The following is a 13285-nucleotide window of genomic DNA, read 5'->3' on the forward strand; positions in this document are numbered from 1 at the left end:
AGAGAGCCGTGCGGGAGAAGCCCCCACCACAGAAAGCTCCGGGTCTGTACAGCTGCCTGGCTTAGAGAGCGTGATGTCCGCTCAGGATGACAAGATTCGCTAACAGCCCTCTCATTGTCTCACCGCTGTCCCGTCTCAAACCGATGAGCAAGCTGGGTGGCAGACGGGGAGAAATAGGAAGAGGCGCGCGCGCACACACACACACACAGTCCCACTTCCCGCTGCTGGCGCCACCTCATGGAGACCCAAGTTCAAAGCAGTGAGCGCTGCCGTTTTCAACGTGGAGGACAAGAAGCAGAACGTGAACGAGATGACGGAAACCCGGAGTCACAGGGGTAGGAGACGATCCTGGGGAGGAAGCAGGAAGCACAAAGGTACAGCGGTTGGAGATGCCCGTGTTCCATGGAAAGGCACCCGTGGGCTCCACGGCGTCAAAGACCCAGTGGGGTGGAGGCACAGGGTGCTGGGCGGCCGAGGGTGTCTGCTCGCCAGGGCTGTTTGTCCACTCAGGAAACACTGCCTGTGTCTTCACCCACGTCACACCTGCCACCCATGAGGCCAGGCCGAGTTGTTGGTCCAGCGTGGAAGGACAAGCTAAAAGGCCAGCCCGCTGCACCTGGAGTCCCATGTCTTCCCCGAGCTGCGCCCAGCAGCTGCGCAGAGAGTCCAGATTCCATGCAGAAGCTGCAGGCCCCTGTGGGGTCCACTCTCTGTCTGGCTTTCGGATTGCCGGTGTGTCTCCTGCTGGCGATCAGCCTGGGAGGGGGAGCTCGGGCAGGGTCAAGGCTGTTTGTCTGCTCCTTGGTCTGTCTGCTGGGAGGAGCCCGGGTGCATCTCCCCTCCCTGACTTCACAGCACTTGACCAGGTGGCCGGGGCCCTGCCCTCTGCTGGTCTGCAGCCTGCAGCAGGGGAGAAGCCACTGTCCCCAGCCTGGGGCCTGCCTGTGTCCCGACTGTGTCCCGCCGGCCCCGAGCAGGCTCCCGGGCACCCACACTGGCCTGCGGGCCTCGAGGTCCGTTGCCTTCTCGCAGGCGCCCTCTTCGGGGTGGAAGGAACACCGGACCCAACCCAAGCCCTAGAAGACGGGCAGCAGCGTCCATCTATCTACCTCCCCACCCGCAGCGCACCTACCTCCCTGTTTCCCCCAACACAAGGCCCCATCGCGGGGCCTCCGTCTCTCCCAGACCCGCTCGGGTCCTTACTTTAAACAGCTGTGTTTAGTGCACGTCATTGTCTCGTTTTCAAAGGCTGTGCTTGAAACATCGTGCTGTTGTGAGCGGCTGACACGTGTTCCTCGTCACTCGGTGCTGTCTGTCTTGCCACCTGGCCCTGCCATCGCTGCGGGTCCTTCTCCCTGCATGCCCTGTGGCAGCGCTGCCCAGCGCTGTGGGGAAGCCAGCTGCGAGCACGGAAGGCAACCACGCGCTTCCCTTGCACCACGTCACGTGTGGTGGTTCGTGCTGAGCAGGGGAAGGAAGGAAGGAAGGCAGGACCCCCGTTTCCATCACTTGAACTTCAGAGGTGCGCACGGGCGGCCTTTAAAACCCTTCCCCCACCCCCCACTCCCGACTGGGCATCTGGGCGCGCTTCTTCCCGGTTTCTCGCCGGCTTTCCCTAGTGCACAAGTGCACACATGATACCATGTTGGGAGCACAATACCATGGAAATAAGGGGGTGGAAACTGCTGGATGCTAGGGCACGTTCTGTGCGGTGCTTCCCGCTTCCGGAAGAGGGGTCCCCTGTGTGTCCCCCCCCCGCCCCGCCCCCGCGCCCTGAGGGTCGCCAGCCATCCCTGTGGGCGGGGCTCGAGGCGCGGCTGCAGTTGGCCTGCCGGCCTCCAGAGGGCGACCCGGAGTCCCCACGTCTGGGCGGCGAGGGCCCAGGAGCTCCGCGGTGGGCGCCGCCCGGCAGCTGCTGCGGCCGCGCTGGGCTTGGGGCTGCCTCCCGCAGCCGAGGGGAGGGAGTCCGAGAAGCCCCTTGGGGGAGCAGCCTCAGTCCCTGGAGTTGCCGGCAGGAAGGACCGGGGATGAAGTGCGGACGAGCCGGGGCGCAAGTCCCAGGGCAGGAAGGAGGGCGGACCCGGATGGACTTGCTCCCAGCAGCCGGCACACCTCAGCTCTTTTGCAGAGACGGGCCGGGGCTCAGGGTGCCCCTCAGCTGACGGCCCCTCTTCCGGACACTGGGTGGTGCCCATTCAGGCACACCTTGCGCGGGCCTTCCCCTGGCCCACCTCTGACCTGGGTTCTTCTCCGGCCTGCACTTGCGTGCCCTCAGCACGGCGGGGCAGTGCCAGGGCGGGGGATCTCCCTCTCAGGCCCCCCCTGTGCTCTCGGGCCTCGCCGGCCTGGGCCCGCTTGGCCCCTTGCCCCCACCGCCCCCCCCAGCTCGGCCTCAGAAGAGACAGCCGCCCGCCCCCCAGGGACTGCCTTCCCCAGAGGAGGCCTCCAGGGAGGGCCTGCCAGGCCTGTGGGGCCGCGGGGAGCGGCAGCACTGACAGCCCTCCTGTGGGCGCACCAAGGAGGAAGCTTCGCAAGAAGGTTTTTCTGGGACCCCCTCGTGGGTCCCGGGGCTGGGGCGCGGGGAGGCCCCGGGAGTTCGGGGCAAGTACGGGAATGTCTGCTGCCGGCACCTCCCTGTTGGAGCCGGCCCCACGGTTCCTCTGGGCAGGAGAGGCTGCCTGCGGGCCACCCGGATCCCCAGCTTCCTCGTGGTAGGCTGTGTGGGGCCACGGAAAGCTGGCCCGCGGCCCGGCGACAGCGCTGACAGGCCCGAGAGTAGAGCAGCAGAGACCACAAGGGGCTGGGGCTGGAGGGCCCACAGGCAGGGACGGGCAGCAGGAGTGTCCAGCGTGGCCTGGGCCGGTGTGGCTCCAGCCGGGCCCTCTGCCCGAGGACAGCTTGTACACCGGCCGGGGCTGAGGCACCGCGCACGTCTCAGCTCGCTGAAGGGGCCTTGGCAGTTCTGACTCCTCCCCTGCCCCACCGCCAGCCCACGGAAGGGGCAGGAGCAGGAGCAGGGAACGGATTCAGTTGGAGGGGGGGCCCTGGGAGGTGACAGAAGCCCGGGGCCTCTGTCCCCTCCTCTGAACATGGGAACAATGACAGCGATAGCCACCTCGTGGGAATGCCGCCAGGCGTCGGGGAGATAGATGCCCTGGGACCCCAAACTGTGGATCCAGCCCCCAGAGGGTGGGGAGCCCGTGCCCACACACCCCCCCTTCCCTGCTACGGACTTGATAATGCGGCCCCCGGCCTGAGCTCCGAGTCTGCACCCCCGAGAGCACGCTTGCGAAGGATGAGAAAGGAGGGTCTGGGCACTGAGCACAGGCCCGGGCAGGCCGGCCAAGCGTGGGCCATGGCGAGCCATGCCTCTAACTTCCCTGCCCCAGGAGTGGCTTGCAGGCCACCCCGCCAGTGACCCTCGCGTCCTGGGCACTCCCTGCTCCTGAGCTGAAACAGCCAGGCCAGACAGACAGGGCCTCGGCCACATCAGTGCCATCCCCAGGTGGGTCTTTGGATTCCTCTAACTGCCCCCCTGGGACTGAAAGCCCTCACTGGCAGGGACCCTTGCCAGCTCAGGGCTCACGTCTCGGTCCCCTGCACCCAGCCTAAGGGCTGGGGAAGAGCAGTCAAAAAAGGCCCGTGGGTTAGTGGGATTAATGCCCTCCCACTCCTCCCTGCTCCGGTCCTTGTAGAAAGGACAGGAAAATAGCCCAGGCCCCTCTCATCTCTTGATAAGATAAGGGACCCATCCATCTTGCTCCCTTCCCCCACTGGGGAGGAGGGAAGGGCCCCTACCCCTGCCAACCCCACTGAGCCCCCAGTCCAGACCCTGCACCTGCTCTTGACACCCACCCGCCAGCAGGCCTTGCGTAAGTGCGAGACAAGGCACCCATCCATCTCTTTCCTCCTCCTCCAGCCGGAGGCCTCCAGCCCTGACCCCTGCCCTGGGTTTCCTGGCCTGGTCCAGGGACAGCTTCTCCCATGACGTGATCAAGTCAGCCGGTCCAGGCCTCCAGGCGAGATAAAAGGATTGCGCTGACCGGGGGCGGAGGGAGCATCAGAATGGCATTCAGGGCAAAGGCACGAGGGTGGCTGGCAGGGCGCTGGCTGTCCCTGAGCTGGGCACGCGCACTGGGCACCAGAGCCGCTCCGGCCGCCAAGGCGGTGCTGCCCTTCGAAGCCATACCCCAGTGTCCCGGCAACAAGTGGATGAGGGTGCTGCAGATCTGGAAGGAGCAGGGCGCTGAGAACTTCCACCTGGAGATGCACCGGACCTTCCAGGAGCTGGGGCCCATTTTCAGGTAAAGCCCTTCCTGCCCGCCTCGCGGAGAGCACCCTAACCGGCTCTCGAGACTGGCTGCTGAGGCCCGGCTGGGCGCCGCGCAGGCGCACTGCCACATCCCAGCCGGGTGCCGGCGGCCTGTGCTCCGTCTGCGTCCTTCGGAAGGCAGGCTGGGGGCTGAGCAGTGCCTGGGAGCTGCTCTGTGCCTTTGACCATGGACACCGCGGCTCTTGGTGAGGACCGAGCGCTCCCCGGCTGGCCGCTGAGAGGGCAGAGCGCAGACAGGAGAGCAGGAGAGGCTTCCTGGGTTAGACAGCGGGAGGGAGCGCCTGCTCCAAGCCCCGGTCCACGGTCCGGGAGAAGGGAGAGGCCAACAGGAGACAGGCCGGCTTGGTTCTGCGGCGTGAGGCCCAGGGTGGGACACGGCCCCCCAGCAGGGCTCTGAGCTTTGTCCCGCAGGTATGACGTGGGAGGGACGCACATGGTGCACGTGATGCTGCCCGAGGACGTGGAGAGGCTGCAGCGAGTGGAGAGCCCTCAGCCCTGGCGGCCGCCCCTGGACCCCTGGCTGGCCTACCGACAGCATCGTGGGCACAGATGTGGCGTGTTCTTGCTGTGAGAGCCAGTCGGGGGGTGGGGGGGCGGGGCGGGGGCGCAGCCCGGTGCAGGGATGGCGAGGCCGGGAAGCCCGCAGGCGCCCCCGCCCAGGGCCTGTGCAGGGGGGGGGGCCTGTGTGTCCCCGGGATGGGGAGGGGCGGTGGGGCCCTGGCCCTAGAGAGGAGGAAGGACGACCACCGCCATTAGGGAGCACCCACCCTGCGCCCGCCTCCGCAGGTTGTCCCAGCAGGGTGGGCTTCTCCCTTCCTATAGGTCGGGAAGCCCAGGCCTGGGGGAGGGGAGTTACTGGCCAGGCGTCCATGTCAGCGTGTGCCGGGGCCTCACGGCCCCCCGGGACTGCAACCCTCCGCAGGAGGACCCCTGCGGGATTTAGAGTTGAGCACAGGTAGCTTGGGAGGGAGAGGCTGGGGGATGGGGAGAGGGCGGCCAGTAGAAGAAGGCACCTTTGTTCAGAAGCTAAACTCTAAGTGGGTGCCTGCATGAGCATGAGTCTGTGCGTGTGCCCGTGTGTGTGTGTGTGTGTGTGTGTGTGTGTGTGTGTGTGTTTGGAGGGAGGGTCTGACTGGGTGTACCTCTCTGCGCCCTGGGAATATGCTTGTGGTGTGTGTGTGGGCGCTCACGTGTGCTCACCTGTCATAAGCATGTGAATGCAGGTGTGTTTGCCCATGTTGGCTTGCTCCCGTTCGTGTTCATGCCACCACATGCGTGTTGGCACGTGTGCATGTTTTTGCTCATTGTTGTGTGTGCGTGCATGTGGTTTGATATGTACCTGCATACGTACGATTGTGCCTGCGTGTGTGTGCATGGTTTTGAGCATTCCAATGTGTTGTGGGAGTTGTGCTTGTGGGAATTGTGGGTGTGTTCACGTGTGTTGTCTGTGTCAGCGAGCACATATTCAGGTGTCCCGGTGTGTCATGTGCCCCTTTCTGGGCATATGTGTGTGCACTGGTGTGCAAATGTGCACGTGTGTGCATGTGATCATTCCCACTACCTGCAGGCAGCCAGCCGAAGAAAAGAAGGTGTTTCTGCTCGAATGTGGCTGAGAATGCAGATCCCTCCCCACCATTTGCTGGACACATCTGCGGAGCCCCCGTTGCTTTGGGCTCTGGTTTGCTTGGAGAAAAGCTGGTCTAATTTAATCATCATCACCCTGTTGGGGAGAATGCTTTTCTCCTCCTCCTCCCCCTCCTCCCCCCATCCTCCTCTTCTTCTTCTGCCTCCTCCTCTTCTTTTCTTCTTCTTCTTCTTCCTCGTCCTCTTCCTCTCCTCCTCCTCCTCTTCTTCGTCTTCTTCCTCTTTTTTTTCTCCTTCTCCTCCTCCTCCCCCTCTTCTTCTTCCTCTTCCTCTTCTTTTCCTTCCTCTTCTTCGTTTTCTCCTTCTCTTCCCCTTCTTCTCCTCCTCCTCCTGCTTGTCCTCCTCCTGCTCCTCTTCCTTCTTTCTAATTGAGGTATAATTAACATACACTATTATATTAGTATCAGGTGTACAATGTAATGATTCAACACTTCCATACATTACTCAGTGCTCATCATGACAAGCGTACTCTTGATCCCCATCCCCCACTCCCCCCCACACACACACCCACCTCCTCCCCTCTGGCAACCACCAGTTTGTTCTCTGTATTTAAGACTCTGATTTTTGTTTGTCTCTTTCTTTCTGTGTTTGTTCCTTTGCTTTGTCTCTTAAATTCCACATATGAGTGAAATCTTATGGTAATCTTTCTCTGACTTTTTTCGCTTAGCATGTTACCTTCTAGATCCCTCCGTGTTGTTGCAAATGGCAAGATCCCATTCTTTTTAGTGACTGAGTAATATTCCATCTTATATAGAAATATCTATCTATATATCTTGACAATCATAAATAGTGCTGCAATAAACATCGGGGTGCAGGTATCTTTTCGGATTTGTGTTTTCATTTTCTTTGGGTAAATAGCCAGTATGGTGGAACTAGTTTTGACTTTTTGAGGAACCTCCATACTCTTCTCCAGAGCGGCTGCAACAGTCTGCATTCCCAGCAACAGTGCACGAGGGCTCCCCTTTCTTCACATCCTCGCCAACACCTGTTGTTTCTTGTGGTTTTGATTTTAGCCATTCTGACAGGTGTGAGGTGATGTCTCATTGTAGTTTGATATGTATTTCCCTGATGATGGGTGATGTTGAACATCTTTTCGTGTGTCTGTTGACCATCACTATGTCTTCCTTGGAAAAATGTCTATTCAGGTCTCCTGCCGTTTTTAATCGGACCGTTTATTTGTTCGGTGTGCGATTGCATGAATTCTTTATCTGTTTTGGATATTTAGGTTATCATATGTATCATTGGCAAATATCTTCTGCCACTCAGTAGCTTCCCCTTTTCCTTCTGTTGACGGTTTCCTTCGCCGTGCAAAACCTTTTCATTTTGGTGAAGTCCTGATAGCTTAATTTTGCTTTTCTTTCCCTTGCCTCAGGAGACACGTCTAGAAAAATGTTTCTACAGCCCATGGCAGAGACATTACTGCCTGTGTTCTCTTCCTGGAGTTTTATGGTTTGGGGTCTCACACTTTGGTCTTCCATCCACTTTGAGTTTATTTTTGTGTATGGTGTAAGGAAGCGGTCTAGTTTCATTCCCCCGCATGGGGCTGCCCAGGTTTCCCAGCACCATTTGTTGAAGAGACTGTCTAGATTAATTGACCATACAGTCGTGGGTTTGCTTCTGGGCTTTCTCTCCTGTTTCACGGATCTGTGTGCCTGCTTCTGTGCCAGCACCATCCAGAACAATCACCACCGCTTTGTCGTATAGCTTGAAATCTGGGATTGTGGTACCGCCAGCCTTGTTTTTCTTTCTCTAGGTTGCTTTGGCTGTTCAAGTCTTTGGTGGTTCCATACAAATTTTAGCATCATTTGTTCTAGTTCCGTGAAGAATGTTTTGGTCTTTTGATAAGGATTGCACTGAATCTGTAGATTGCTTTGGGTCATGTGTACATTTTAACAAGATTTGTTCTTCCGAACCTTCAGCGTGGGATAGCTTTCCATTTCTTTGTGTCATCTTCAGTTTCTCTCATCTGTGTCTTACAGTTTTCAGAGTACAGGGCTTTCACCTCCTTGGTTAAGTTTATTCCTAGGCATTTTGTTATTTTTGGTGCAATTGTAAATGGGACTGCTTTCTTCATGTCCTTTTCTGCTACTTCATTATTAGCGTACAGAAATGCAACAGGTTTCTGTATACTAATTTTGTATCCTGTGACCTTACTGAATTCAGTTATCAGTTCTAGTTTTTGTTTTGTTTTTTGGTGGAGCCTTTAGGGTTTTCTATATATAGTATCATGTCATCTATAGGTGGGGAGAACATTTTATTACTTCTTCCTTACCCATTTAAGTTGTAGCCACAGCAATCAGACAAGAAAAAGAAATAAAAGGCATGCAAATTGGAAAGGAAGAAGTAAAACTCTGGGCTCTGTTTGGAGTACATTACGTGAGAGGTGGTTTGGCTCCTGCCCTGGAGGAGCAGGAGACACGCGGGGGCAGGACTAGGTGTGACTGGCACAGGGGCAGCATTCTCAGCAACAGGGAGGGTGGGAGGTGAGGGATGCCAGGGGCCTCTCACTCTGGGGCATGGTGTGAGCAAAGGTCGACAGGAGGGCCAGCCTCCCTCCTTCCTCCCGGGAAAGGGAGGGCCCAGATGGGTGCTGATGTGCCAGCAAGGGACCCCGTAGGTGTGCACGAACAAACGCCACGAACCCACGTGGCACGGCCAGGCAGAGGTTCTGGGCTCAACCCACTTTAGACTGGAGCACGCTAGGCACAGCACACAAGGCCTCCCTGAGAGAAAGGGCTGCAGCTGAGGCCGACAGGCGGGCAGCCTGCTCCCTAGGACCAGCAGGCAGCTCCCTGCCTCACCCCTTCCCCTTGGAGACAAGGAAGATGGGGTCCAGGGCTGGCCCCCAGCTGCTGACCCTGGCTTCCCTGAAGCTCCTCTCTCTGCTCTACAGAAATGGGCCTGAATGGCGCTCGAACCGACTGAAGCTCAACCCAGACGTGCTGTCGCCGCAGGCCGTGCAGAAGTACATCCCCATGGTGGACGGGGTGGCGAGGGATTTCTCAAGGGCACTGAAGTCGAGAGTGCTGCAGAATGCCCGGGGGAGTCTGACCCTGGACATCCAGACAAGCATCTTCTACTACACCATAGAAGGTAGGGAGGTGCCGGGCTCGGTGTGGCAGGGGCAGGCCAGGAACTGGGACTGGGACGGGGCAGGTGTGCGGGAGGAGACCCCCGTGAGGCCATTGGCTGCCCGGGGCTCAGCAACCGTACCCTCTCCACAGCAAGCAATTTAGCCCTTTTTGGAGAGCGGCTGGGCCTCCTCGGCCATAGCCCCAGTCCTGCCAGCCTGAACTTTATCCGGGCTCTGGAGGCCATGTTGAAGTCCACCGCACAGCTCATGTTCATGCCCAGGGGCCTATCACGCTGGACAAGCACCAAGGTGTGGAAGGAGCACTTCGAGTCCTGGGACTACATCTTCCAGTATGGTGAGGGCCAGAGACGGGGCCAGCTCGTGGAAGAGAGTTCGGTAGCAAGGACACCAGGGTCCCCAGTGTCCACTCCCCAAAGTCTGGAGGGGAGGGCCGAGGCCACATCGGGGGGCTCGTGGCATCTCTGTGGCCCGAGACACTTGGCGAGGAGGCCGGGCTGGGCTGGGCTCCTGGCACAGGAGCAGGGCGTCTTGGGGGTGTGGTGGGCTGCCGGGCAGGGGATTGAGGAGAAGGCTGCCCAGCACCAGGCCCGGGCCCCTCTGTGCCCCACAGCCAACAATGCTATCCAGAAGATCTACCAGGAGCTGGCCCTCGGCCGCCCGCAGCACTATAGCGGCATCGTGGGGGAGCTGCTGATGCACGCAGACATGACCCTGGAGTCAGTCAGGGCCAACTCCATCGATCTCACCGCCGGGAGCGTGGACACGGTCAGGCCAGCGACCCGCCCTGCCCTAGGACACGGAGCCTCCCAACTACAGGCAGCATCCCCCCCATGCCAAGTGGCTCCTACAGGCCCCTGTTTGGAGCCAATGGAAGGCTCTGATCTGAGGGGGGTGTGGGGGGGGGACACGACTTGGGAGCTGACCTTCCAAGGGAAGGGGTGGCAGTTGCTTGGGAGAGAAGCCGTGCTCCAGGCCCAGTGCAGAATGCCTGAGGCCCAGGGACATGCAGCAGCACAGACCCCCTTCAAACGTCTGGGTCCTGGGAAGAGGGGAGGGCTGAGATGCAGCTGGAGGGATACCTGCACAAGGAGCCCCTCCCAGGGACAGAGTACATTTGGCTCTCATTAGAGATGCTTTGGAGGTGACGGGCTGACGACGGAAAGGGCAGCACGGGGCTCCAGCTTGTGGAAGAGAGAGCAGATGGCAACCCAGCTCGCAGGGGTCGGGTGTAGGGAGGTGCAGGCAGGTCCCAGGGCGTGGAGTGCAGCCGAAGCCTCCTGCCCCTAGACCCAACCTTCATCTGCCCGCATCCCCGAGGTCCCCTCTGGGCCAGGCACCCAGGCTTCTGAGCAGAGGCACAGACCCCAGGGTGGAGAGACTCCCTGAGCAGAGGCTGAGGAGCAGCCAGAGTTAGGGTCCAGGGTGGCCCCTTCATGTTAGGACCCCAGGGTCTGGGCTGACCTGCCTGTGGGTGCCCAGGAGAGATCACCCAACGGGTCCGGGGATGTGGAATAATACCCTACCTGCACCCCCACCCCCCCACACACCTGAGTAGGTGGACCCCCAGGAGGGTGAGAAGCTGGCCCTGAGGTGGCTGGAGGAGGAGGCCTGGATCTTCACCAAACTTGGGGACACCTTCCCTGAGGGATTCAAGGGAAGTAGATGAGGCAGGTTTTAGATCTTGAGGTCTCAGATCCCCAGGGTCAGTCCTTCTCTGGGCATGCACGTCACTGTGGAGCAGAGGAGACCCATCCCCAGGGGAAGACCATCTTCCTGGGGGAGATGCCCTGGGGGGCGGAGGTGCATGGCCTGTGCCAAGGTCTGAGCCCTGCACCCGTGGCTCCTGCAGACGGCCTACCCCTTGTTGATGACTCTCTTCGAGCTGGCTCGGAACCCTGACGTGCAGCAGGCCCTACGCCAGGAGAGCCTGGTGGCCGAGGCCAGGATCGCTGAGAATCCCCAAAGGGCAACCACAGAGCTGCCCCTGCTGCGGGCGGCCCTCAAGGAGACCTTGAGGTGAGTGTGGCAGACCCTGGCTGCCCCAGCTGCCCTGGCCCCACTGTCTGGAGAGCAGTGCTCAGTGGGGCCTGCAGACAGATCCTGAGGCTGAGGAGCAGTTTGCCCAAGATGCATGCCCCGTACCTCCTCTTCTTCTCGCTGAAGGGATAGGGACACTTCTTCCTCTGGGATCCCGCTCCAGTGCCCTGGGCGCCATCCTCGGCCGTGCCCTCCTTGGCCGGGGCTGCTCAGGCTGGGAGAGCTTTGTCTGAGCTCAGGAGGTGCAAAGAACCAGCTCCTCATGATCTGGGCTTCCTGGTGCCAGAAGCGACTTGTGAGGGTGGCGGGGCGCTCCCCTCGGCCGGTGGCCTCTGGGCTAGGAAGGCCGCAGAAGGGAAGCGAGGGTCCCTGTGACAGCTGGACCCTGTTGGATGCCCCTATGCACAGGCTGTACCCCGTGGGTATCTCAGTGGACCGACAGGTGGGCTCGGACGTGGTGCTGCAGGACTACCACATCCCGGCAGGGGTGAGTGGGGCCCCACAGGCCCTCCAGCAGACGCCAAGCCCCGCTGACCTTTGCCCGCAGGGGGGCGCTGACGCTGCCCCTCCCCACCTGTCCGCAGACCTTGGTCAAGGTGCAGCTCTACTCCCTGGGTCGAAACCCCTCTGTGTTCCCGAGGCCCGAGCGCTATCATCCCCAGCGCTGGCTGGACAACAGGAGCTCTGGCACCAGGTCCCCCAACCTGGCCTTCGGCTTTGGCCTGCGCCAGTGCCTGGGGCGGCGCCTGGCAGAGACAGAGATGCTGCTTCTGCTGCACCACGTGAGCAGGCCTGGGCCGCCCCGCGGAGGTGGGGGGGGGGGGGGGGGCGGGGGGGAATGAGATGCCACTGGGCAGGGCCTGGCCTGTGGGCGGGGTGGGGGCTGGGCGTGCTGGGCGGCCTGGCTGGGAACCACTGGCTTCTTCGCTGCACCCAGCCCAAGGAGTAGGGTCCAGGAAGGCGCGGGAGGCGAGGCCTGGACCATGGGGCTGACCAGCTGTGCACGCGGAACCCGCGCCTCTGTCCTAGGTGCTGAACAACTTCCTGGTGGAGACCCTAACACACGAGGATGTAAAGATGATCTACCAGTTCATACTGATACCCTCCACCCTCCCCCTCCTCACCTTCCGGGCCATCAGCTAGTCACGTCACCACGCTGTCAGGCCAGCCACTCCGTCAGCCCCCCTCTGCCTGACCCCAGGCCACCCCTGTTTTCTCCCAAGGGCCCTGCTTCTTGAGCCACAGCACTGGGCTGCCAGCATCTTGCACAAAGGGTCAGGGGGATGACCCTTGATTGCAGGTCCTGGCTGTGTGCCCAGTCCCACCAGCACCTTCTCCAGCAAGGAGCACCATCGGAGGGCCTTTGAGCCTCTGTCGCCTCAACACTAGCTCCAGGGTCTTCAGATCCGCCCCACCCCCTGCCTCCCTGTCCAATCACTTTTCCCCTCTGTACTCAACTCTGCCCCCATGAAGAGCTGACAACTTGGGGTCCCCATCCTGCCTGTTGCCATTTCAAACGCCATACTGGTTTTCGACAATGCTCTTGCGCAGCCTAGAGCTTCAAGCTGGGCTGTTAGTCGCCCCCCTACCTGTTCTGCTCATTCCACTTGGGCTCCTCCTGGCACTGCCAGTCTTCTGGGTTGTGGCTGAAGCACCCAGCCAAGGGCCCGGAGAAGTGGGTCAGGGGCAGTGTTTATTAGAAGAGCCACCGCAGAGCTGACGTGGACATCTGGGCCAATGATACTCCTCTGAAAGCAGGGAGGATGGTGAACTCCTCTGGCTGGCCACAGGGTGACCACAGAGAAGTCTCTAGAAGGCGGCTTGGGGCCATCTCAGCCAGTCACAGCCCCGTGCTCCCCTTAGTGAAGCCCTCTGTGTGCAGTGCCTGACTGCCCTCTGGCAGTGGCCCTCAGGAGAGGGGACGGCCCTGACGTCGTGGGAGGAAGAGGCTCTGAACAGCTGAGAGCCGGCTGGGGTCTCCTAGCTGGCAGAAGCGAGCAGCCTGTCCCGTGCTGCCTGGGGCCAGGTGCCCCCGCCCCCTGAGTAGAAAGGGGCCGGGAGGCAAGGCTGGGTGGTGGGGTCGTTCTGCTCGCTCTCCCTCCTCACCCCACCCCCACCTCCCCTGGGGAGAACCAGGCCCTGAGCTCACAGCCAGGCAGGGAGGGAGGCGGGGCCGC

The 13285-nt window shown here is 60.7% G+C and overlaps 1 protein-coding gene across 2 annotated transcripts; it reads left to right on the forward strand.

Annotated features, from left to right (window-relative positions):
• Nucleotides 1-4065: 4065 nt before the first annotated feature.
• LOC110578976 (cytochrome P450 11B1, mitochondrial-like) lies at nt 4066-12251 on the forward strand. 2 transcript variants are annotated; one of them, XM_021688498.1, is made up of 9 exons: nt 4066-4304; nt 4745-4900; nt 8871-9070; nt 9202-9405; nt 9682-9836; nt 10921-11087; nt 11517-11595; nt 11693-11890; nt 12138-12251. In XM_021688498.1, exons 1-9 carry the CDS (start codon nt 4066-4068, stop codon nt 12249-12251), a joined length of 1512 nt encoding a protein of 503 aa, XP_021544173.1. The 2 variants fall into 2 exon arrangements, with proteins under 2 accessions (XP_021544173.1, XP_021544174.1); XM_021688499.1 differs by lacking the exon at nt 11693-11890.
• The last annotated feature ends 1034 nt before the right edge of the window (nt 12252-13285 follow it).

The sequence above is a fragment of the Neomonachus schauinslandi genome, chromosome 4 (genome assembly GCF_002201575.2).
Source record: "Neomonachus schauinslandi chromosome 4, ASM220157v2, whole genome shotgun sequence".
NCBI lineage: Eukaryota > Metazoa > Chordata > Mammalia > Carnivora > Phocidae > Neomonachus > Neomonachus schauinslandi.

What these genes read in the sequence shown, in the direction of transcription:
- LOC110578976 (XM_021688498.1), top strand. Translation starts at nt 4,066, where the DNA reads ATGGCATTCAGGGCAAAGGCACGAGGGTGGCTGGCAGGGCGCTGGCTG. An exon ending in GGACTACATCTTCCAGTATG is followed by an intron (nt 9,406 to 9,681) that starts GTGAGGGCCAGA and finishes TGTGCCCCACAG; the next exon opens with CCAACAATGCTATCCAGAAG. An exon ending in CCGCCGGGAGCGTGGACACG is followed by an intron (nt 9,837 to 10,920) that starts GTCAGGCCAGCG and finishes TGGCTCCTGCAG; the next exon opens with ACGGCCTACCCCTTGTTGAT.